This window comes from Zingiber officinale, chromosome 8B, assembly GCF_018446385.1.
Source record: "Zingiber officinale cultivar Zhangliang chromosome 8B, Zo_v1.1, whole genome shotgun sequence".
In the NCBI taxonomy this organism is placed as follows: Eukaryota; Viridiplantae; Streptophyta; class Magnoliopsida; order Zingiberales; family Zingiberaceae; genus Zingiber; species Zingiber officinale.
In genome coordinates this window covers 31,126,799-31,152,639 of record NC_056001.1, presented here as the reverse complement: position 1 = coordinate 31,152,639, position 25,841 = coordinate 31,126,799, and the positions used below count along the sequence as shown (strand labels likewise).

General features: G+C 36.4%; 2 protein-coding genes and 1 long non-coding RNA gene across 8 annotated transcripts; 1 reads left to right on the top strand and 2 right to left on the bottom strand.

Annotated features, from left to right (window-relative positions):
• The first annotated feature begins 1,555 nt into the window (after nucleotides 1–1,555).
• On the top strand, nucleotides 1,556–9,465 carry LOC122015058 (probable tetraacyldisaccharide 4'-kinase, mitochondrial). 3 transcript variants are annotated; one of them, XR_006120813.1, is made up of 9 exons: nucleotides 1,556–1,766; nucleotides 1,867–1,990; nucleotides 2,837–3,070; nucleotides 3,583–3,732; nucleotides 6,278–6,487; nucleotides 7,675–7,734; nucleotides 8,424–8,537; nucleotides 8,926–9,006; nucleotides 9,166–9,212. XR_006120813.1 is itself a non-coding variant. In XM_042571711.1 (8 exons), the coding sequence occupies exons 1-8, from the start codon at nucleotides 1,585–1,587 to the stop codon at nucleotides 9,319–9,321; spliced, it is 1,197 nt and encodes a 398-aa protein (XP_042427645.1). In that variant the 5' UTR covers nucleotides 1,556–1,584; the 3' UTR covers nucleotides 9,322–9,465. The 3 variants fall into 3 exon arrangements, 1 of the variants encoding a protein (XP_042427645.1); XR_006120812.1 differs by having other exon boundaries at nucleotides 8,424–9,006; nucleotides 9,166–9,233; XM_042571711.1 differs by lacking the exon at nucleotides 8,424–8,537 and having other exon boundaries at nucleotides 9,166–9,465.
• Nucleotides 9,466–9,958: 493 nt separating this feature from the next.
• On the bottom strand, nucleotides 9,959–19,318 carry LOC122015059. Of its 3 annotated transcripts, none has more exons than XR_006120816.1 (5): nucleotides 18,728–19,318; nucleotides 18,508–18,628; nucleotides 18,324–18,422; nucleotides 16,723–17,682; nucleotides 9,959–10,185 (listed from the first exon to the last, which is right to left on the bottom strand). It is a non-coding gene; the product is annotated as an uncharacterized LOC122015059 (long non-coding RNA). The 3 variants fall into 3 exon arrangements; XR_006120815.1 differs by lacking the exon at nucleotides 9,959–10,185 and adding an exon at nucleotides 13,616–14,007; XR_006120814.1 differs by lacking the exon at nucleotides 9,959–10,185 and having other exon boundaries at nucleotides 16,665–17,682; nucleotides 18,728–19,316.
• A 1,594-nt stretch (nucleotides 19,319–20,912) lies between these two features.
• On the bottom strand, nucleotides 20,913–24,447 carry LOC122014336 (L-ascorbate oxidase homolog). Of its 2 annotated transcripts, XM_042570545.1 has the most exons (10): nucleotides 23,940–24,447; nucleotides 23,461–23,635; nucleotides 23,245–23,354; nucleotides 22,886–23,156; nucleotides 22,705–22,804; nucleotides 22,289–22,634; nucleotides 21,849–22,214; nucleotides 21,666–21,744; nucleotides 21,244–21,472; nucleotides 20,913–21,060 (listed from the first exon to the last, which is right to left on the bottom strand). In XM_042570545.1, exons 1-9 carry the CDS (start codon nucleotides 23,945–23,947, stop codon nucleotides 21,275–21,277), a joined length of 1,653 nt encoding a protein of 550 aa, XP_042426479.1. In that variant the 5' UTR covers nucleotides 23,948–24,447; the 3' UTR covers nucleotides 20,913–21,060; nucleotides 21,244–21,274. The 2 variants fall into 2 exon arrangements, with proteins under 2 accessions (XP_042426479.1, XP_042426478.1); XM_042570544.1 differs by lacking the exon at nucleotides 20,913–21,060 and having other exon boundaries at nucleotides 21,093–21,472.
• Between the last annotated feature and the right edge of the window lie 1,394 nt (nucleotides 24,448–25,841).

The following is a 25,841-nucleotide window of genomic DNA, read 5'->3' as shown; positions in this document are numbered from 1 at the left end:
TATAATACCAATTCGATGTATAATAATTTTGATTAAGGTGAGATAGTTAATTTTTTATATACGGTGGAATATTTTTTTTATTAGAAAAGTGCCCCCTTGAAGATTTCCATAATTCAGAGGGGTCTTTTGATTTTTGCCAAAAAAAAAAAAACAAACAAAAAAGAGAAGGTTCTCACCAACCTATCAAACCTCATCTCTTTCTTTTGCCAACTACCAGTCTTCCCTTCCCTCCCTGTTCCCACCAGTCATTCTTGCCCAGCCTCCTTTTCCATATATATATAGGAATTTGATTCTCCAAATCACCATCGTCATCATCAGTGTATATTCACGAGAGACATGGATCAATCATCGGATGATGCTCTTTCCTCCGATTCAAAAGGTAGGTACTTTATAGTCCTTCAAAGCTCCTCCTCTCTGTTCCACTGACGCTGACCTCTGTGCTCGCTTCGTTTTTCAGAGAGCAACAGTCAGGATTATTCCAAGGCGGAGTTCTCAGAGGACGAGGACGACCTGATCGCCAGGATGTATAGTTTGGTCGGAGAGAGGTTTGCTGATCGAGCACAGCTCCAGCTCTGTGTACTGTTTCGTTTTGCTGATTCTCGTTCTGTGGTCGAGTGGAATGTAGGTGGAAGCTGATCGCCGGGAGGATTCCGGGAAGAACAGCGGAGGAGATCGAGAAGTACTGGACTTCAAGGAACCTTTCGAGCTTCTGAAGCTTTTCTGTAAAATTTTGGAGTTATTCTTCGAGTTTGTGGATTGTGTTGGTGGGAATGTTGAATTTGTGGGGAGATGAACCGCTGGGAAGAAGGTTGTTTGTTCTAAGTCCTGTTCATTAGAACAGATTTTCTTTTTATTATAAAAGTTTTTTAGATTAAAGAGAAATAAATAAATATGCTTTCTTTGCCATTCTCAAAGTGGCCAAAAACTCTAATTTTGTTTGAAGGTTTTAAACATAAAAGATAGCGGCTCAAAATTAACGGAATAAGGGTAATTTTGTTGACGATATTGAACTTCGGGGGAGTAAAATGGCAACTTTGAAAGTGTGGCGGGATATTTAAAAAAATTTAAAAATACATCTCTTATTTTTAAGATTATTAAAAAGGATTTTCATTAAAAAAAAAATTAAAACAATTTTATTTTACAGTTTATATTTAATAATTTTAACTAAAGCTCAATTTTCAACTTCCTTACTACGGTCACATTTTCTTATTTAACAAAAAAAAAATACTTTAATTTTAAAATTATTAAAAATAATATTATTTTCTTTTTATCCCTTCTTTCAATCTTCTAAATCTCAAACTAATTTTTAATGTATGAGCATGATATGAAAAAAATATTAAACCCAACCCAACCGTAGATTTGATATTGGATCAGAATAAATCTGATATAAATCATATCAGGCTCACTGAAAATTAATCGAAAACCAGGGCCTTTTTATTTTTTATTTTAAATTAATTTATAGAAATTAAGATATTTACTTGTCGATCCAATTATCACAGTTCTAAATTGAATAAAAAAATCAAGCATTTTAATATTTCGCAAAACGAAATAAGATCTCTGTCGAACTCTCTGGAAGGAAATTGAATGGAGCGGTTGAAGACGGCGGTCGCCCAAATCGCCGCCACCACGGACAGCCGCCTCCGGGAGCTCCCGCTCCTCCACCGTTCCCTTCTGCTCCCTCTCCTCTCCCTCGCCTCCTCCCTCTACCGCCATTCCCTCGCCCTCCGTCGCCGCGTCTACGCTCTCGGACTCCTCTCCCGGCAAAGGCATTACCCTACACTGGCCATTTTCTCGTTTGATCGTATATATCTCTCTCGTTGGTGATCTTGTGAGATTGATGATGTTCTTATTTATTCCATATTGCAGGTTGCCGGTGCCGGTGATCAGCGTTGGCAATCTGACGTGGGGCGGCAACGGGAAGACTCCTATGGTGGAATTTATTGCCCGGATCTTTTTGGAGGCCGGGATCTCGCCGCTCATCCTAACCAGGGTAACCTCATGATGCACTCCCGTGTCGAGTGGACATCATCTAGCATTTTGGTGGCAATTCTCTCTCTCTCTCTCTCTCTCTCTCTCTCTCTCTCTCTCTCTCTCTCTCGTTCGGAAGGAGTCTAGTATACTCAAATGATCTCAGGAATACAATTGATTAATGTTTTCCTATACCATATCAAGGTTGAGGAAGCCTTTCTTAGCTGATTCTTGTAGAAGCTGACACCGGCCGTAGAAAAATAAACCAGTTACTGGACAAAGGCATGTGTTCTTGGGCTTTAATTGCTGATAAATTACTCAGTGAATTATCATCCATTGTCTTAGTGATACGTTAATTTAAATTGTAATGTTGATTACTTAGCTTAAATCTTTCTTCGGTCGCATTCATAATGGCATGATTGATTGCGTAGATGTCCCTAGGAATTTTCTTAGGAACTATTGATTTTTTGTATAAGCTATAATTTCTGGACAGGGTCGGGGACTCGGGGTGAGGGTTATCACTTTATTGCCGCTATAATACAGGACAATTTCAGTTCAACTTTCTTTACCATTGAGTAGGTCCAAATACTTGGGACCTTCAATATCTCTCTTTCTGTGACCATTCTTTCTACGAGTAAACAAAGGTTGTCTTCACGAGAACTAAATGGCTGAAATATGCTGTGGCTGACCCAAACAGTTGTGACAGCAAGGCTTTCATACATTTATTAATTCAATACAGATTACTAACATGGAAGATGTTGTCCTGTGGGGCCAAATTATTAGAATCAATTTAATGTAAACGTTGTATATCTTATTCTAACATGACAAAGTTGATGTCTTATTTTCTGATGTTCTCTCATTCTTGCAGGGCTATGCAGGAGGTGATGAAGTTAAAATGATTCAGAGACACCTTGCAGGGACACCTACTAGGATCGGTGTAGGTGCTAATAGGAGTGCAACTGCAGCTTCTATATTCAGACAACATGGTTACATGAAGTTCAATAGCACATTGTTTGCAGAACAACTATCAAGTACTCAGCATTTGAGACTTGCATCTGGAAATGACAAAGTGGCTGTTGCAATTTTGGATGATGGAATGCAGGTTTTATTTGAAACTTACAAATTTTTATATGTGGGTATTTACTAGAAAAATTCCAAATTAGTTGTCTCTTTCTTCTTAGTTACTCTTTAAGTGATCAATATGACACAGGGAGGCAAATGGTGTGCAAACAAGTAATCAAAACTTAAATCTCACATGTAACTAAGGGTAAGCTAGTCTTTTCTAACCTGCCAAGTGTGAGCCCACAAAGTGCATTAGTAAGCTTGCTAAATTAAGTATCAAGAATTGGCATAATCAATTCAATCTCAACAGCAATAATGTTATGCCATACTATAAATACTGAATGCACGCCTACTGAATGCAACTTTGATATCTCAAACTATTTGTGTTGACAAGTTGATAAACAGGAAACAGTTTATATCCTTTGTAGTGTCTGATTTTATATGGTCCCTATCTGATTATGCTAGAAAAAACTTCTTATATGATTAGAATATGCTAGAAAACACCTGAGTGATTTAAACTGATTGTCTTTTTCTTACTCTTTTAATACGCAGCATTGGAGCTTGTCTCGTGATGTGGAAATGGTAATGATAAATGGCTTGATACCATGGGGAAACAACCATCTGCTTCCTCGCGGATCCCTGAGAGAACCATTGGATGCACTTTGTAGAGCAGACATCACTGTGATTCACCATGCAGATTTGGTATGGTATATACCATTGAATTTCTTTTGTTTGAGGTTTACTTGTTGGGAATAAAGAATGATTCAAGTATGAGCCTTGGAGGCTTACGTTCATATGCACTATAGGATTATTAGTGTTTTTCTCTTTGGCTAAAAGTTAAACCCAGGCTGATTTTCCTTTTTTGATTATTTAGTGGGTGAGGTCCCACTAATAGCTTATATTAATATAGTAATGTAATAGGTTATAGTAACTGTGAAAATCATCCAATGTTATAGCAATACAGCATGTAAAAGAAGAGAAGGAAGATATAGAAGTGTGTTGTGCTGGGGTGGATCCCCTAGTGAACAATGACCTGCTTTTAATCAGCAAAGTGACCATGGGCTCAAAGTTATCAACATCTCAACTCAACTCAGTCAATCTTTCCTGAGATGAAATGATTCTGAAAAATGGAATTTTCCAGGCCAAAGGATCATTGCATATCTGCTGCTCACCACTTAGTCCACCCTTTTTTTTGTACCTACTTACTGCTATGGTAAACTTGTCTAGCAGTTCCAGGCTTGTGGTCCCAACTTCCATTACTTGAATCTTGAGATCGTGTATCGCCGTTACAACAGTGGACACTTGAATGGATGTTATCCTCATCACATATATGTAGGTATCAAGATAGTCAGAACCTTCCTTTTATTAATTGCTCTTGGTTACAAGTTGGGCTGTGTTCGTATCAATCAATCGATTCATCTACCTTGTGCTTTCTCTTTAGAACCCATTTATAGCCCAACGACTTATTACCTTGTGCCTTGTGGGAGGGCTACTAATTCTTAGGTATGATTTTACATTATGGATTTTAGCCTTCTGTCAAGGTGGAGCTAACATATAAGTTAGAAAATTAGGTTCGAAAATTTAATCTACTTTGGACCTCTTGTTGCATCTTATTGGTAAGTTCTAACAAAACTGAAATTCTTATATGAAAAGAATTTATTGGTAAAAGAATTTGATGATTACCAATAAATTCTTTTATTAGAACTTACCTCTCTCAGTTTTGTGTGAAAAGACGTCTTTGACAACTATTGCGTTTCTCAATTCAATAATTGTACTTTCATGTATGTTTATTGTAATTTGTGAATCAGAAAATGATATGTGTATTTGTTACTCACATATGTGATATATAGTCGATCATTTTGAGCTTTATTTTTATTTATTGGCTTAGCTACTTTTATGTATTTGTAGGAAAGTTTGTGATCTTTCCACAAGTTTGTAGTGAGTCTCATCTCTACTTCGGTGGGATAACTCGTTAAGAATGTGGCTCACCGAGAGGATAGCTTCCGCCACAAGTTCTAGGATAACCCCAAGTTTATCAACATAATATTCATCATCTCTTTCAATGTATGGTTCTTCTGTTCATTAACACCATTAGATTGAAAAGAGTACACGTAATCATTCAATGAAAAAAGAAAATTCCTTGAAAGGAGCCCATTATTGTCCTTATCACTTTTGATGATCTTGATTGTTTTTCTAAAGTTATTCCCAACTTATTCTTGTAATGTTTAAGCACTTTAAGAGGCTCTTCCATCCTCCTTAGCAAGTATACGTAACAATATCTACTATATAATACAAGTGATAAAGTACTTCTCATTTCTTATTTGAATGAATTTTAGATCACAAATATCATATGCTTCTTTCCGCTGAAGGGAAGGGAAACTTGGCTAGTCTAGCCTCCACACAAGTATCACACTTGTGTCTTGAGTTGAACTCAACATGTGACAATAGTTTCAATTTTACTAATTTGCAAGTATTGAAGTTGGCATGTCTGTTGGTCATGTTATAATTCTGACGATTCATTCAGTCTTATAGCTTATTTTTCAACTTTTTTTTTTTTTACATTAATAAAGGTTATATTCAATTTGAATTAACCAGCTCTCTAATTATTCCTTATCCACAAAGTTTTAATATTCATAAGTATCACCTTGTCGGCCTTGAATACGAGCTTGATGTTGGTCTTGACTAACGACGATTTCAAATATTAGTATGATCTTCCGAATATCGGGAACATGCAGAACATCAATGAGCATTTGCTCTCTTCCTAAGTTTATCTCAACACTTGTTTGTCAAGGCCGATGATCTTGGATGTTGATGAGTTGCTCATGAAGAGATTATGTCCAGAGACAAAGTGTACGAGGAGAACATCTCATTTACACAAATGTGTTAAGAGGATCCAACACTTTATTGGGGTATCCCTCACATTTGTTTCAAGTATCACGTAGAGAAAATAAGCCTATATTCCTCAGTTGGTGGGTGTATTTTTTAGTTCACATATCGCTCAACGATGAATTTCTTCAAGTTTACATTCTCTGCTTTGTATTTCTTATCTAACAACTCCCATAATTCACTTTGGACTATGTATCTTTTCCTTGACAACCAGAATTCATGAATAATCCGATTTTCTGCTTTTGTATTTTAGTCTATTTCTATTGATAATATCAAGCATGAACTAAGTTATTAGTTGTGTGTATTAGTAGCTAATCAAGTTCCATTTTTTTTGTGGCATTTACTAGCTCATTATTTATAGTTATCTGAAGGGAAGCTCAAAATGATAGAGACAAAGATTCGGATCATCGATCCATGTTCTACCATATTCTTTAGTAGATTGGCACCATCTCACTTTTTTGAAGTGAAGAATCAGCATTCCATATTGCCGTTAGGTCTGGTGCTTAACAGGACTGTGCTATGCGTTTCTGGAATTGGTTCCCCATGTGCTTTTGCCCAAGTAGTTGGTAAGGTGTGTGCTTGTTCCTTTTCCCATTATTAACTTCATATTCTGCTTTTCATTGCAACAGGAAGTCCAATATCTTAAGTTCCAGCCATAGCTCATCGTAGCAGGGGATGTTAAATTTCAGCAAGTTCTTTTATGATGTTTATCCTGATAAGGAAACACGTTTCAAGATCAAGATAGTTTAGGCTTGAGAACTACATTTTTCATTCTTGTTAACTCTTCTGCAATAGCTGCAGCCATGCTGCAAAACTTTTGATTGTTTTCATGAAGTTTTTTTTTATTTGCAACATTTATATTTCTGTGTTTGCTTATGCTATTATCCAACTCCGCCCATGATGACCGGTCATGGCCGGTCCCAAGCCCGGATAAAGGAGGAGGGTTGCATTAGGTTGCCAGCCAGCGTCAAACTATGGCAAATATTTCATGAATGAATCCATTAAGCTTATGCTATTATCCCTCCTACATCAGACACTCATTGTTTTCATTAGACTTCCTATGTGTCCTGAAAAGTAGCCACCCACAATTTTATTGTGTAGTTAGTTTTGTCTTATGCTCAACTCCGCTATGAATGTTATTTCAGCAGTATCTAAGATGGGCATTTGTAGATGAACCTATGCAGTCAGTTACTTTGTCATAATTCTATAATATTCTGCCTCTTGGGGATATACTACCCATGCCTTTAATTCATGAAAGAACTATCTTGAATAGAGCACAACAATGTAAGAGAAAATAGATTAAAGATATCTATGAAGTCCATGCATGCAATGATACATGCTCGATACTTTTATCTTCCGAGAGGAGTTTACTAATTCTTGTCCTATATGTCAATTATTGGAGGTCACTGATATGATGTCTTGCCAACATGTCATTCTCAGTTTCACTGCACTTGTGAATGTTAAATTGAAATAAAAGGAAAAAAAATGATGGCTGTTGTTTTCAACTGTGCAGTTAGTGTATTTTTCCTCTTTAGTTTCTGATATGTTTTCTGCAATAAAAATTCTTGTTCGGTACTCTTGGTTTTATTATAGTATGTCAATTTGTTTTCTGAAATAAAAAAATGCATTTCTTTTGACACTTTGTTGTAAGCTTTTTGTCATCTATTTTTTTGGTGTCAGATTTCTCTAAGACTGATTGGCCAAACCATTCTTGGTTTCTGTGAATAATTGTTTAAATTTGTATGCTGGATTTTTCAGATCGGGCCATCATATGTTGATAGATTAGACTTTGATGATCATCACTCCATCCAATTTCATGTGAGTGCAGCTTTATTCCCCACAGTTTGTACGATCATGTATCCCTTTGTTCAATCCCTAATAAAGAAATATATTCTGCTGAAGAACTTGATATTGGAGAACTCTTAGGCATTTATAATTTTTCGTGGAGGACATATACATGAAGTTATTGATATGCAATGCATTAGCATATATTACCTGTCTTGAAGAACTTGAAAAAAATCTTTTACAATTAATTTATAAAAAATTGGGTAACTATATCATGGAGGGTTCGATAAATTGCTTTTATCAATATGAATTGTGTTAACTAAACTGGCAAAAGTCCATACTTGTCCAAGCATATCTTTTTTTATTTATTTATACTGAAATTTATGAATAAGAAAATGTAACATATTGGACTTGGCATAAAACACTCAAGTTGAGCATCACCAGCTAGATTTTAACAAATACAAATCAAATTAGTTGACAGATAACAATATGGATGGTTTGTACAGTATTTGACAAACAATGGATTGTATAAAATAAGTTGTTTTTGCTACTTTAGATATTATGCAGTATGAGGATACAAGTTGTGTCACAAACTTCCTTTACACCATATACAAGGTCAATTATCCACTTGCATATTTGAACTTAATTTCAAGCAGGATTTATGGATACACAATCCCATGGGCACCTGATTCAAATGCATGTAATTTGTGCTTATATCTTAGGTACCCAAGAATTTAACCAAATATATACCTGGTCTGAATTGGATACGGGTATTTACTGACTATCGTGGAGACTAAAATGTATCTAAACATACTTTAGCAGGTTGGGCGGGCAAGGTATGGAAAAAACATGACTGATTGCCATTGCTTGTATGATCTATTATACATTCTTAAGTGTTTAATGCTCTTGTATCTGTTCAGATGGAGAAAGCCAGTGACAAGTTTGACTAAATTTGCTACTAATTTTTTCCCCTACGATAGAACATTTGCCTTGCAAGTAGCAGAAGTGAGGACGTTGTGAAATGGGTTCACTTTACCAATTTGTGTAATCAAAACTCATAGCAGAACTTAGAAGACTTATCTCATAACCTTTTTAAGTTTTCTATAATTATAATTAGTTTATTTGATATATGTAACATATTTATTTTTGAAGAAACACTGGTTTTATTTGTCAGTTGTTTGATTTCATCTAGTTTACCTGAAATTTGTTGGATCTCCATTGAAGGATATCAAGTTGATCAAAGAGAGACTAGAGGAGCTCGCGAATAGATTCAGAGAAAAAATTATTGTAGTGGTGACTGAAAAGGTATACTTGTAATTTTGGTTTACTTCCATTCTAGGAGATCATATTTCAGAGTGTACCAATAACTTTTACATAGATAATCGAGACAATTTTGTGTAGTTTTGTTACCTTCTACTTTCATTCCTCAATACCACCCTCACAATTTGACTCTCATCTGCTCAGGACTATGATCGAGATCCACTTATTCTAACGGAGCTACATGATTTTGATGTCCTGGTCCTCTGTTGTTCTCTCCACATCATGACAACGAAGGGACAGTCAGAGGAGAGCTTCAAGATAAAGCTTAAGGAGCTGCTAATATCAAAGCATGGAGGATAAACCATGTTTTCCAAATTATCATTCTTTTCTCGTTAAGCCTCAGCTTACTTGGTCTAAGGAGCGCCATTCCCCATGTTGTGAAAGACAAACTCTGATTACGATTACAGATCTTTGTTTGTGCTCATTATTGGTCCATTTTGTGCATATCCTATTTTACAGGTGGCCTCAAGAAAGACATTATTGTGATTATTATCACAATTCTTTTAACCATCAGACTTCTACCTTCTGAAATTTATTGGTATGCCTTGCTGTTGAGGGTTTTAGTTTAACACCTTATGTGATCCTTTTGTTTCATTTACCGAGAGCAAGGTTTCATAATGCATATGCTGGGGATGAGGAGGAAGACAAAATATGCAATCATGAGATGGCGATTTCACTTCCACAGTGTCCATGACACAGGTTGGAACATATGCACATTTATATATTACCAAATTCTTGTTCATCTATTATTCTTGCGGAGAATGCATCTTGAAAGCCCACGACAGGGAATATATATAGATCAAGGGTGGATTCTGGAGTCAAACTATAACATATTCAGCTTGTATAGTGATTGACCTTGCATGTTTCACCGAGCATCAGGTACAATTATCTGTTAAAGTCGACACAAGTTTCACCCTGCAATGAACATGCTACTGAAATGAGCTGAGTCAGCTCCGGAGTAGATGACACCTTGCGTGATGCCATTAAATGCTTCCCTTGTACCAGCCTGGCTGCAATCAATTCGGTTATGGCAGCCATGGCACTTTGTTACTTTCTTGATTTCTTATTACTGATTTGTATTTCAACTCTTACATTTGAGCTGCTCTGCCTGTGATACATTTTGTCAGCAAAGCAGGCCCAGTGAAAATGCCTAGTCTTGTAGTCCTACAAGAGAAGATTTCAGGTAAACCCAGTTTACTACAAAAAAATTTAGAACTCCCCGTCTTTACACACAATGAAAATTGTGAAAAGGATCATGAGTTGTTTGTGGAAAATGTCTGAATACAACACTCTCAAAATCTCTTTTTTCATTTATCAATTGTATCTATTGTCTCACCTACAATAATATCACATATGTAAGTGTGGTCAAGCATCCACTTGAAAACATGAATTATAAGAATAGACTTATTACTGACAGTTTAATTGATGAATTAGGCTTTCATTTGCATGTAAATCAATACTTGAGTCAAGGTTGAGCTAGGACTGAGGAAAGATCAAAGAGTATGGCAGCTGAGATTCTAATGAATAAGTTTAGAAATGAACTGAGCTTTATTAGTTGATTTGAGATTAACTAATGATCGTCTTTCCTACTCTTGTTATCTTTGGCACTAAGATGAAAATATGTAGCTCCATAAAGCCTACACGACAATCTTCAGAGCTTCATTCATGTGTCATAACTGAACTCAAGTATTTATCAGTAGAATCTCGTCAATTAATTTAACAGTGGTAGTAAAGGACACTGATTAGGATGAGAGCATAAAGTTCACATTGGGTACGGTACAATATTCACTTTAATTCTGCGGCAACTGAATTCACTCAAATTGTTGAAAGAGCAGGCAATAAAAAAAATTTTAAAAAAAAACAAGAGAGCATTTGACCAGAGGCATCCTTCATAATTGACGCAGATCAAAATGTGTCCTCCACTGTATATATATTTTAAAAAAATAAAATAAAATGCGCTTCAAATTCATTTTTCCTTCTATTTTTTCCCTCCAGAAGCAGTTGCAAACTGATCTATAAATCACTTTGTGGCTGGCACAATTTAAGCACTGACACTATAATTTTTGGATATTTGGAAGTTTGAAATAGTGCATCACAACCACATTAAAATAAATTTATGTTTATAGATTAACTTGGGCTGTGTGAAGTCTTACATATGAAAATGACATAATATTATAAAATCTGTGATACGTTTAGGACTTGATGCTTGGAAATTTTGTGTTCAACTTGTAATTGATTTGTAAATTAGTTTGTGATGTGAGAAAAGTAGCATAGAAGATGAATTTAGGATATTTCAAAGCTAAACATGTGATGAATTTGTGATTTTCTCAAGCTAGTTAAGAAGTTTGAAATGGTTAACTTAGCCTATCTCAAAGTTAAAAGAGCCGCATGCTGCATCTACAACATTGTGGAGGCAAACATCACATCCAAAGGTATGATTGATCAATAATAGATGTATGGTGCCCTTTGATAATATAAAATAATAGATGTTTTGTTTTGGAAAAATGTTCAATAGAAAACAAGGAGAGCATTGATGGAGACCAAGTCTGAGCTCATCAGCTGCGTTTGGTGATGAGCAGCAAGAAAAAGGAATCCCTCCTGAAGGGATTAAATGCTCTCTGTGGCTTCACAGAGGGGCAGAGGGATGATGGTCCTTGAGAAAATTAATGCACCACCCTAATTCATTACAACCAACCCAGAGTATTCATTATGGATGTGTGACCATTTTTTCCCCATAGATCTATCTTGCCAATGTTAAACACACGTACCCCTTTATTTTCATTTTTAGTTTTAGCAAGCTGGCACAGTTAAATTCATATGGGTGTTGCTACTAATAGATCTGGGATCGATTCTCAATGGTGTGAAATGTCCCGCTGATTGTCTCAACTCCTATTTGCATGTGTTACTATTGTTGAACGAAGCTCTCCTAATTTACCTTCCTTCCAAACAGTGGAGGGTCATCTTGGAGAGGTCGCCGAGGCAACAGTTTGACCTTTATACTGTCAATTTTTAATTTCAGCAAATAGTGTTGTGCTTTTGTACTTAAAACACTTTCATTTGTGTTTTGTTTGTTTGTTTCAGGGATTTGACCTCTATCTATTACAACTCATCGTGTAAGCTCTTTTCCGTGAAGCTATCCGTGGAGAGAATGTTCTTGATATTGAAGAAAAAGGGGGAATAAATGCACTAACACTCTTTTGAGAGAGCTTTGAGCTTGTATTTACTTTTCTCCAAATCACTTCAATAAAATGACAAGCTGTATCCCAAGTGTATATCCTAGTAATTTAAGCCACTGTTCAAAGAAATAACCTAGTTATGATGGAATATACACAAACATTTAATTGCTATGCATGAATGACACTGATTCCTCCCATGTGACCGACATTCCTTTCTTCGACTTCACTTGTGTGTGGCCATGGGCTACATGTTGCTATCGTCGGCGTGTAGCCTTGCGTGCAAAATTGAAGCCTCATATTATATGGTAAGCTTCGCTAGGTTGAACCAAATTAGTTAAGAATATGCACTATTGGATTACAGGTACTTTCATTAATTGCTCTTGCGCAACTTGCACTATTTGTCTCACATTTTGCCTCTAACAAACTCTTGACATTTTACTCTCTAGTCATTAACACCTTTAAACCATCGAGTAATTTAGCAATATTAATAAATGAGGAGATAACAAAAATGCCAGGACTCTTCAAAATACAAGAGATCTCATTTCCATGATCTTAAAATTCGAAAAATATTTCGAAGAAGAAAGTAGATATCTCATCTCATGATCGAGACTAAAAAAACACTTGCTAACTTTCATATCGATTTAACTCGATCAGTACATAGGTATCCATCTCACTGTTATTTATTTATTCAATTCTCTCTATATATTTTCGTTTTTCAAATTTACCATGCAATTGACGAGTACATTGTATTTAAGTGGCTCTACTATGAGGGAATATTTCCACTTCACTTTTACAGAATCTAACTTTTTTTTTTTAATAATCCAAGTGTACACGCTTCTCCCGATTAATCCTAACGGTAAATTAGGTTTCCTGATTCGTCTATCCGAAATATTCGGAGTTCAACTTATGCACACTTAGAGAATCTAACATTTACTTGCATGTCCCATGAAGCAAACAAACATGACAACTTGGCTAGTCGACTCCCTTCTGCCACCAATATAAATCACCATATTCATCACCTTCACAATAATAAACTCATAGGTGACCATCCATTTCTCCTCCTCTCTGTTTCTTCCTCATATTCGAAGAGGAATCTGAGACTTTAAGCAGGTATCTCCAAGCCTTGAAAGTCGGTATATCAAGTTCTTTTGGAAATCTACAGGAGGAGATAGCCGCAAACCGAGGCCAAAAAGGAAGATTTGTATAGCCGACTCTAGATAGTCGAGAGAGGTATTGGTGCGCCTCAATCTGAAGGCATGGCTTGGAAGAAGAGCAGAAAGCCATGTGGTTGGATTGAGCCGCGTCAATATCTCTCCTTTATGATCACTCGAAATCCCAGGTATTTCTTCTGTTTTTTCTTATCGTTAAAAAAAGGCTAGATATTTCGAATGTTTGTCCATCTCCACAAACAATCTTAGTTATCAAAATGAGTCTTTTACCCTTGAGAGTCCTTTTAATCTTCACCACTATTACCTTCAAGACAGATGATCGAACTCTAAGCACACACTCAACTCAAGAGGAGTGAAATGCTTATCCATCTCAGAAAACAGGATAAGTTGGCTCTAACAACATCTAAAATACACGTTTGGCGATTGGAATTTGATGAAATGAGGTTCCACATTAGTAGAGAATGAGAGGCGAATTACTGATTACAACATGACCTAAGGAGCCTTCCATGGTCACCTCTTTCACCTTGAAGACTTTGATCGACCACCGAATGCCAACAAGTAAACTCAACTAGTGCTCTAACAATGAGAAATATCCCTTTCCTACAATTTTGGTTTCTTCAAAGGTTGCACGGCAAATGCACCTTGAATGCAAAATGGAAAATAAATGCATGTAAGAAATGAGATACAAATTGTATAAACGATGATAAAATACGTGATAAATGCACATGACATAGACTTGCACCTAAGTTTTGTCCATTGCCTCCGCATTAACATCCTAATCTTGTTAGTGACTCTGTTGGCGACAACTTATGTCTTGGCCAATTGTCGGCATGGCCATCATTCGTATAAGCACGCCATGATGAGATTTTAGGGCAAAGGCAAATGGTGTTAGGAGATTCGAACTAGATCCATAATCACACTGATTATGCTCAAACGGTGGAGTTGATTCCTAATATTGAGACGATTCAATCCACTAACATCATTTCAATTCAAAGCACACGAAAACTTGAACTCGAAATCAACTTAATGGAGATCCAACTAAGCCCTAATTGAATCACCTATTATTCCAAACTAAATGGATCGAATTTAAATCTAAACTACATTTAATTAAATCAATTGATCATGATATTGAAGGGGCCCTTGTGGTCACAGTACAATGCAAGATAAAACTGCGTACAATAGACCTAATGTGATCCAATCCTTTTCTAGAACCCTGGATTGAGAGAAACTTCATGCACTGGGTTGTTCTTTTAATTGATCAATATTTAGATTCAATTAAATCAGGAATGAGTTTGCATATATGTACATTAAGGTTTTGTTTACTCTGACGGGGGAGGACAAGAGAAGAAAATAGAGGACGAAAAAAAGAGGAAAGGAGAAAAACTGTAATTGGTTAGAGTTGTTTACCTATTTTAAAGAAAGGAGAAAGAAAGGGGTGGGCAAAACTAAAATCCCAAAAATACCATTGTCTTCCTCGTTTGCTTATCCTACACGCATCACCATGAAACCCCCTTGCCCTCCTTCCAACACCACCATTGAAACCTTTGTCGACCAACCCTTTGCACGAGTTTGAGCACTTGTTAGCCTCCTTCAAGCTTTGGTCAACCTTCCTTGACCACATCTCAAACCCTTGTCAACTTTGCTTAAATTTGTAAATACCCCAGGTTAGTTTTGATGTGATCAACCGAGTTAAGTTAGGTCCTGCGATTTTGATGTCTTTTGTCTAAGTGTGCAGGAACTTAGGAACACAAGAAGTCGAGCAAAAGATGCAGCAAGCAAGAAGGATGATATGGAAAGCGAGTCGATGGGCTCGGTGCATCCGAGAGACGAGAAATTGCGGAAGAGTATACCGGTGGATGAAAAGGAACACGCGCAGCGCATTTGAGGGACAAGAAGCCGGGGAAGAAGCTTGCTTGAGGAGAAGGCCGGAGTTGAGTTCGGGTAAGCTCAATTCCGGATGGAGAAAAGAATGGTCAATACAACAATTGCTCATTCAAATGAACAGTGCTCGAGGCGCGTCCAATGGCTTTGGAGCCGCCTCGAGTTTCGACAGTGAAACTATTGAATTCAGGACTTGAAGCGCCTCCAATGGGCCTAAGGTGCCTCGGATGAATAGTACTCGAGGCGCCTCAGATGATTGGAGGTGCCTCATATGAACAATAGCCGAGACGCCTCCAACGCGACAGAGCCATTGAAGACCGTTGGATGTGTGGATGAAATTTAATCCATTGAAGGCGCCCTGGATGATATTGGTGATCCATTGAAGGCGCCCTGGATGATATTGGAGGCACCTCCAGTACCTCGTGTCACGTCAGCAAATGGTAACTTTTTCCAAAAGACTATAAATAGCATCTTAGAGCTAGAAGAAAGAACAACAACCACTGTAATAACTTTCTTATTCTTTCTTGAGCTTTCAAACTCTATAAGAGGCTACTCCGTTTTCAATGAAGGAGCCTTTTTAGTACATCGTTAAACTGCCTTGAATTAACAACCATCTAAGTTATACCAAGTAAATCTCCGAGTTTCTTACTTATTTGTTTATGTTTTTATTTGTGTTTAATTAATATTGTATCCTTACTAAGTTTAAAAGCTAGAGAATTTTTTTAACTCTTTTTTAGGGCTATTCATCCCCCTCTAGTCGGCCGCTAACGGTCCTACAAAATCTTCACTAGTCTTCCCACTCATGCCCATAACCTCATTGATCTCTCTTGCTTGAACCCTTGCCAACCTCATTCAAGCCCTCGCCAATCCCTCCTACCCACACCTAAACCCTTACCAACCTCCTTTTACCCACTATCGAGCTCAGATATCCCTAGAGATGAAAGGAAAAGAGATTTTCCTCCATGGTTTAGCAAAGAATAGCCCGCATCAATAGATACAATTTTTCTCCAACATCTTTTTACATAAAGACAGAAGAGCTTCTTCCTCCCTATTATGGGGAAGTTAAGGTGGAAGAGAATCTCAAAATATGCACTTCTTTCTCCTCGTCTCTCCTTTCCTCTCCCTTCTACGAGCTTAAAGATATTTTAAATCTCTTTCAAGTGCAAATCTTACCATAAATATATGATTGACAATTTCATCTATATGCATAGGAAAGATAAAAATGCTAAAATGAATGTGTGAAATTTCTAATAAAAATAAAATATTAATGTCTAAGAACAATTATGTAGCTAGCTTTTGGTTAGTTAATCTAACAAAAAGTATTTCATTAATTAAATTTATATAGTCTTGTATAGAGTTCAATAAAGTGATAAGATTCATGTAGCTCACTCTTAATAGTTAAAGACTAACTATTATAAAAAGGAACACTTAAAGCAAAGCTAGATCAAATGAATTGCCCAAGTAAATTTTCGTACCATAGTTGACTCCAAGAAGATATCTTTGACGATTATACCGTGATGAAGGAAGAAAACTTACAATATCACCAAGAACCAACAGCTAACACACACAGTTCATCTCAATATATATATCCTGAGTCATGACCATAGCTCAAGAATCAATTTCCAACCAAAGGTGTGATGATCAAGCAAAGATCAGGTGACTAAGCAGTTTCTGTTAGGATGAGTTCTCTTTTCCAATACCTTACTGATCTTCCAGGCATAAAGAAACTCTATCGGGTGTTAGAGCATCTTAGCATTAATAATTTTAACATTCCTTCTGCATCACATGACAGGAACAATTTCCTGCATGGAGAATATTGCAGAATCAAACAAGGTATGTCAGAGTTGCAAAGCTAAGTCTGGCTGCTGAGAGTTCTTATGAATCGCAGGAGTGGAGAGCAGCTAAGCAGGTGATCCAGGAGGTCGAGGCTGGAAACTAATATTAAGATCTGGAGGAAATATATACTTATTACGTTTGTTTGTGGTTCATGGAACTGAACCTTGCAGGTTGCTGCGGACTCTGATTCCAAAATCTTGATATATTGTCTGCGATTAGTTGAGGGAAGATAACCATTCCTTTATCAATAGCCTGATGTTCCAATCAACTGTCTGGATTTGAGACATAGGAAGCATGAGTTCAGTGTCATCCAACAGTCATAGGAAACCATAGAAACAGATTCATTTAAATTGTTACAAAGATCCAGCCGCTATCCATGTTTGAGCAGCAACATAATCTGGTAGATTCTGCAGGTTGATGGAACAGCTGATGGAGAAGCTTTAGAGGAATCAGAACTCTTTGAAATGTTTGACTAGCTAACCATTAATCTTGAAGGTACCAAGGCAAAGATCATAACCACCACCTAATTCCTCTCTAAAGTATATTGTGTCTGGTGCATTATACTGCATAGCGTTGCCAGAGATCAAGAAGACATCATCCTGTCATTAATTACTAATCTACAGTTAATACAAGGTTAGTGACATCCAGCTAATATATAACTTGTTTAACTATGTTAAGAATAGTTTATTTGGTCTTCCTTTATCACTCACATTTTCAACTTTCATTTAACTTCCTTTGGACATATCATGAAAAGATTCTATTAAAGCTATGAATATTGGGTTCCAAAAAGAGTAAAGGATAAGGATTTACCTAATCGATACTATATGTAATATAGGACATGCATCTCCATGTTTCCTGAAAACTTTTTGAGCCAAGAACGCCCTCATAAATTTATGTCATACGGTCATTAACAGCAGTAGATAAAAACTGAATTATGGAATCATACCTTCTAAATCTTAATGGAGAAGAAGAAAATATTAGAACATACTTGGAAATAATAAAACGGTTTATCCAACATTAGGATGTTCTAAAATGTCTCATTAACCTTGCTACATGAGCTTGTTTGCTATAAATTTTTTCAACAATGAATGCATAAAACCTTATCATTACAGTTCTTAGCAGCTTCTACTATGAAAGACGGTTTCTTCGGTAATTCACAAATTTCTTTGTAGTTTAGATAAACATCCAGGCATGTGAAACGAAACATGACTTACGCTAGTAATCTCTGTGCATGGATTACCTCAAATTGTTCAAAAGAGTGAACGCAATTCCTTGCCAATTTCTTCTGCATGGTCCCAAAGTCCATTGGATGTTCAATCACATCAAAGTAATCAGGAAGCTGAAAGAGGATCAACATTATAGTAAGTTTAAGGAAGCCAATCAGCTTCTTCTCTCAAAGTTCTTCTGTCATAACAGTAACGAACCTCTTCGATATCCACTGGTTGCACAAAAACCGCACCAGTATCCTTTCTGCCACCACCCAAAACGTTCGAGTCAAGGACAACAAATACAAAGAGAAGATCAAAATTGCGTTGTTGAATACCCCTGAGTAAAAAAATTTACACCATCAACTGGTAACATAGTAAAATCCTCAGACATCAGTAAAATGTAATAACAATGATGGAAGAGACATTCAGAATCTACCTGAAACAGGCCTTTTCAATCTTCAGAGGACATTTTCAATCTGCAAGATGTCCAATTTCCCATCAACAAGTACTCCACTTCATCAATTTTGATCGAGACTGGATTGGGAAGAAAATGAAGTGTAGGGAACAAAGAAACAGCTTGCGAATGAAGGTAGAACAGAACACTATACTTCTCACTTAGGAGAAAGCTGCGCTTTTTGGAGGATTGATCGGTTCCTCTTCCTCATCCACTTCGCCCTAACCTTCCTCACGGTCAACCACAAGAGGAAGAAGATGACGGCAATCCTACTACGATGCCTCCTCTTATCCTCCTCCTCCTCCTGGCCATCCACCCTTTCAGCGGCGGTTGGAACAGGATTCCTCTTATCTTCCGCCTCACCCTCTTCCGCATCATCATCCACGGAGTCGTCCAAGTCGACAAAGCCTCAGAAGGGTCAGCAGGGAGCAGAAGGGCGTGTCGGAGGCGAGGAGGAGAGCGGCGCGAGCGGCCGCCGTCCGGCGACTTCCTTGCCTGGCCGCCTCTTACCCTTCCTTACTAGTGTCATCACACATTAATGAACTTCGAGTACTCGAATTCGTTACCCTGTTCCTTACCCTCCCCAAGATCCCCAAAATATTCTTTATTTGTTTATTTTGATCGAGGTACCGTAGGTATTTATAGTATAATTTTTATAATAAAAAAAATACATATATCATTTTTAATATATGGTATAAATTTATTAGTTAAAAATGATATATGTGGTATTATATATATACGATTTTGATATACTGCGCGACGCGTACAGTGTGCGGTTGTGCACATCGTGCAGTATATCGTAATTTTTTTTTATTTTGATTAAAATAATAAATAAAATATATTAATTTTGATTAATAAATAAATAAAATATATATTTTACGATTTTATTGGTAGGATTCAGGCATCCTAATTGGGATATAATTTTTTAGTTAATTTTTTTAAAAAAATTTTACCTCTAGGGTTTAGATTTTCTAATTAGATTATAGTATTTAGTTAAAAAAAATTAAAAATGAAATAAATTTAAGTATTTACGGAGTATTGTAATATGTTAAGGGGATATCGTAACGTATTAGCTAGAAATATTGTTTTTTTTTTAAATTAAAATGTCTGTGTTTTGTTATTTTTTTTATTTTGAATTAAAAAAAAATATTTTTTTTAAGATTTTATTTCTAGGGTTTATGCTTTGAGTTATAGTATCAAAGATATTTTTTTTTTAGATTTTAGGTTCAGACTTTGGGTTATAGTATCAAAGTTATTTAGGGTTCAGGTTTTGGGTTATAGTATCAAATCTATTTTTTCTTTTAGATTTTACCTCTAGGATTCAGACTTTGGGTTATAATATAAAGTTATTTTCTTTTTAGGTTTTACCTCTAGGGTTTAGACTTTGGGTTATAGTATAAAGCTATTTTTTTTTAGATTTTACCTCTAGGATTTAGACTTTGGGTTATAATATCAAAACTATTTTTTTTTTTAGATTTTACCTTTAGGGTTCAGACTTCCCAATTAGGTTATAGTGTTTGGTTTTAAAAAAAATATAAAATAAAATTAATTTAAGTATTTATTGAGTATTGTAATATGGTGAGGGAATATATTAATGTATTAAAAATTTATATAAGGAAATGTTAATTTTTTTAATTAATTTTTTTAATTTAAAATATTAAAAAAAATAAAAAAATTTAAAAAAAACTATTAATTGATCTCTTCCACAGTGCGCACTGTGCATATATATATATATATATATATATATATATATATAATATCTCTTAAAATTTTAAAATTATCAAAAAAAAAACCTCAATATTTTTAAATTATTGCCATTCATCCCTAAGGAATAATAATATTACAACTATTTCAAACTAAATATCTCTTGATAGTTAAGAGATTTTATTTAAAAAATCAACATTAACTTAGTAGACAATCGCATTGTAACGTAACAAGTATCCGATGACCTAAATTTTAAAATTATCAAAAAAAACCTCAATATTTTTAAATTATTGCCATTCATCCCTAAGGAATAATAATATTACAACTATTTCAAACTAAATATCTCTTGATAGTTAAGAGATTTTATTTAAAAAATCAACATTAACTTAGTAGACAATCGCATTGTAACGTAACAAGTATCTGATGACCTAAATTTTAAAATTATCAAAAAAAACCTCAATATTTTTAAATTATTGCCATTCATCCCTAAGGAATAATAATATTACAACTATTTCAAACTAAATATCTCTTGATAGTTAAGAGATTTTATTTAAAAAATCAACATTAACTTAGTAGACAATCGCATTGTAACGTAACAAGTATCCGATGACCTAAATTTTAAAATTATCAAAAAAAACCTCAATATTTTTAAATTATTGCCATTCATCCCTAAGGAATAATAATATTACAACTATTTCAAACTAAATATCTCTTGATAGTTAAGAGATTTTATTTAAAAAATCAACATTAACTTAGTAGACAATCGCATTGTAACGTAACAAGTATCCGATGACCTACGGTGATCAATCGTTCATATCGAGCGCATTAAAATTGCACGGCACCACCGCAAAGCAAGGCATTGCTGGGGATAGGTAACTCATCTCTAGGCGATTGCGAAGGAGTGTAGACGCGGAGGTAGAATTGTTGGCCCAAGTAGCTACGAGCCCAATTCTCCGATCGAATATTCCACATCCCCACATTGTCCAATGACACGTAGATCGCAGACCACGCCTTAGGGTACACCTGGCACATTATCATACTAAAATCATTTATCATATTTTTAAAATTAAGAATTAAAAAAATCGCATCCTATTTTTATTGAAAAAAACTTTCATCAAAACATTATCGTAATATACATTATCATAATATTATTATATTAATTTTTTTTTTTTATCAATTTTTAATTTAATTGAGAATAAAATAAATAAATAAATACCTGAACTGTGCAACGAGAGACTGCGTCCCCCAAATCGTATCCTCGTCTGCTTGCCGAAGTCCATTTCCCCCAGTCCATTCTAAAATTCCCAAACCACAATTTAAATTTATTAAAATTAATAAATAAAAATTTCCAAATACTATTTTTAAAAAATAAAATATATTCCTCCATAAATCCACTTACCCGACAACCCAAAACGAATGGCCGTCGATATGCCACGTCACCACGCTATTTTCATTATTCTGGAAAATAATTTCAAAGAAATCATGAAAATTTGAGTCCATGACGGCCGTGTCGAGATGTTCAGGCCCGGGTTTCGGGTTATCGGGCATGCTCCCGAGTTTAAACACTCCGGATATGTTAAAGTGATCCGCAAGCTTTAACGGTGTGTCGGCTGGAACGAACGAGACGCCGTTAACGGCATATCGCTGTTTCTTGCCGATGACGGGTGCGGAGTTGGCGAGCAAAACGGATCGGGTTACGTTGATTTGGCCGTAGCGGTATGATCCTTGAGGGTTAGGTCTCGCCGCACTTGCCGTCAAGTTCCACCTGGTTTGGTGCATCGAGTAGGTTAGTTTCGACTCAATTCTAACTCAATAAAAGTTGTCGCGAACGGTGCCTACCTAATTGTTCTCGCTTGATTAAGCGAAACATCGAGCTCGACCGTGGGCCCAGCCGGAATTGGGCCGACCGGCCCTCCGGTGGCGTTGCTATAGCTGAGAATGGCGGTGGCGACTAGCACAGTGTTGGTGAACCGAGTCGAGGCGACGATGTAATATTCAAGTGGCGGCTGATCGGCCTTGACAAGGACCGAGTAAGATTGACCCAAATGCACATCGAGCGAGTCGTAAGTGTTCTGGATGGTGTGCGAGCCTTCCACTTCGACAAGCAACATCTTGTGTCCTTGGATCCTTACGTTCAATGTCGTCGCGATTCCCACATTTGAGATTCGGAGTCGATATGTGTTGCCTGAAACATCATAAATATATATTTTTTGAAAAAAACAAATAATTTATAATTAAATATCTGTGAGAAATACCTTGCTCTACCATAAAGGTCGAGGTCGATTGTCGACCGTTAATTAGGACGCCGTCGGGGAAAGGAAGGTCCTTGCCATCGTCTAATATCTTCTTCAAGTCCTAATCGAAGAAGATTACGAAGTTATCGTCATCGTCAAGTCGTGTTTGTTTCTATTTTGGTATTAGAAGAAAGGTGCTTACGTAGTGATTTATCGTATACCAATCACCAATCAAGAGAGTGTAGTCGGCTTTTGGAGGATCAAATGGCACCGGGATCATCGGCCGACTCGAGATCTTAAGGCCACCGTAGCCGCCAGCCGCCTTGTGAAAGGCAAGGGAAGGGAAGTAGAAGAAGCTACCGATTTGGTCCTTCACTTGCATTTTATATGTAAAGTTGCTGCCCGATGGAATGGGGCAATTGGTGCCGTAAACACCGTCTTGCCACGAGTTCCTTCTTTGTTGCACTCCGTTCCTAGATCATCAAAAAGCTCGATAAGCTAACAATTCACGATCGTTGAGCTGTGTTTCGACTACGTAAACCTCATCGAGTGAGTGATTACCAAGAGATGAGGAAGGGCTCGGGCAAGAAGTTGAAGACATTGACAATGAGGTTATCATTGGTGACTGCCTCAATCTGTGGCCCTGGAAACTGGCCATTGATCAAAATTCCCTAAACATGCATTGCCACAATACAAAAACTATCAAACATCCTCATCTTCGGCCTATCAAAGAAGAGAAGAACAAGAGTCTTGATGAAGAAGAAGAAGAAGAAGAACCTGCTGCGCGTAGCCGAGAGGGGAGACGACACCGTAAGTCACATTCCAAGTGAAGAACCTGTAAGGATCCTCCCCAAACACAGAGCAGGGCAGGAAGAAGAGCAAACAAAGCAAGAAGCCACTTTGGCTCATCCTAAAGCCTTTCCTCATTGTGATGAAGGGAGCTAGATGCGAGCTGAAGAGAAGGAAGAGGTTTCATCTTTATAGAAGCAACAATTGTCTTCGTTAGGATTTGGCTTATCAACAAAGTGTGGGGGAGAACAAACAAGGAAGGGGAATGAATTGTAAGCAAGGATATGGCCTAAAGAGGTAGGCATCTGATAGTAAATTTTTTGCGTTTGACAAGAGAACAATCAATCTAAAAGTACACATTTGTTACTTGTACACAAACACTAATGCAGAAAGGTTATTGATGATCACAACAAACAAACAAAATTGAGTCATTTTCTGTGTTCTGTCAATTTGTTTTAGGTACCTACCTGTTCATTCCTCATCCTTTGCATGGACCAAGTTCTTGCGTCTGGAGAGTCTCTCGGAGTTTCTGGCACAGTATCCTTGCAAGAGCAGTACAGTAAAAAAGCTCCCATGTCCTCCTCCACCTTCCTGCACACCTTCTTCGCTCCTCGTCTAGCGAGCTCCACCCTGTGCTCTTCCGAGTTTGGAAAGAGAGTTGGGCGTGGTGAAGAATTAAGAAGCTCAAAATTTGATTTTTACAGGAGCGATCGACTCGAGGAGGCATAAAAATTGAATCTTGGAGTGGAGGAGGAAGCGGCGGAGGTTGGGCGGAGGTCAGTAGCTTTACCTCCGCGTGAGTCCCTTTCTTCACGTTGGAGTCGATCCGGAGGGCGCCGGAAGCGACGGAGGAGGACCACTCAGGACCAACATTGAGTTAGAGGACGAGCGTCATAGGGCTGGGTGAAGGCCAATAGGGTCAAGCAGCTCCTCGGAGGTCCCGTAGGCGACGACGGAACACGCCAAGCTGCCGGTAAGGCAACGGGTTAGGGAGAGAAAGGTATCAAGTTGTCCAGTTGATTAATGAAAAATATTTAATTTAGAATGAAAAAATAAACTTAAATTAAAGTAATAAAATAACATTTTAAATAATAAAAAACATTTTTTATATACTATAAATCAAATAGCCGTCCCTAATTCTGCAATTGGTCGTTGTTGGGATCGGATGTTCGATTAACTGTCTGAGCACTGTACTACCATTGCTCCATAGCTACTTTGTATCTGTTATAATGTATAATATTTAATATAATTCTATTGTAGTAAACTTTTACAAAGTTAATTAGTAGCTTTTATAAATATTTTAAAATAATTTTGATAAAAAAATTTAAATAATTTTGATTAAGTTGACAAATAGTATTTTAATATAATAATATTAATTTAAAATTTAAAATTTTAGAATTTATGATTTATGATTAAAATATGACGGTTTACTGCTATTTAGATATCTATTATAATTATTTTAAAATGATTTTGCACCATTTAAAATGATTTTAAGGAAGTTTAAGTAATTCTAATAAGTTGATAAAAATATTTAGATATAATAGTATTTTTTTTAAGGTTAATTTAGATTTAAAAAAATGGAATATATGATTTTTCGCATTCCAATAGCTATTGCCATATAATTATAAACAAATCTTAAATCTTCAAAAAGGTTGAATAAATTTTGAATTCTAATCACTATTATATCAAATTTAATTAAAAACAGTAATTTTTTAATCTAATACATCAAGAGCAATAATTTTTTATGTCACGTCCCAGGTAGTCTCTGCCAAAAGAAATTTCGACAACATTTCCCCTGTACCGATGATAATGTGAAATATTACTACAAGCCCTTCGAGCCACACTAATCTCGATCAACACGACCGGAACAATAACAATAAAAATACTAAACCAACCACGCAGTTATATCAAAACAGCCTCCGACTGTCATCACAATACAAAAGAAAGCAAAAATAACATCTAAACTTACCTCTTCTGTCGATCGGTAGGCGCGTAGCAAAACATAACAAATACGAATCCACCAAGCAAGCAAAAACTCAACCAGTACAATACTTAAAGACAAATCACATAAAATTCAGAGTGCAAAACCAATACAAGCCTGAAACATGGCTCTAAGCAAATAACTAGAAAACAAAAGATCAAATCAAAAGTTCTTGCGGCAAGGAGACTAGCAGTTGGAACCTCCTGACGGTTTCAACCTGAAATAAGAATAATCAACGGGGTGAGTTCAAGAACTCAGCGGATACCAGATAGACATGCATAATAAGATATAACTAACAGTAATAATTATGCGATACAGTTTTCTGAACAAAAGTAGGAAATACAAACTGAAAATGCTGAAGAAAACTGTACTCATCAGGACCTCCTAT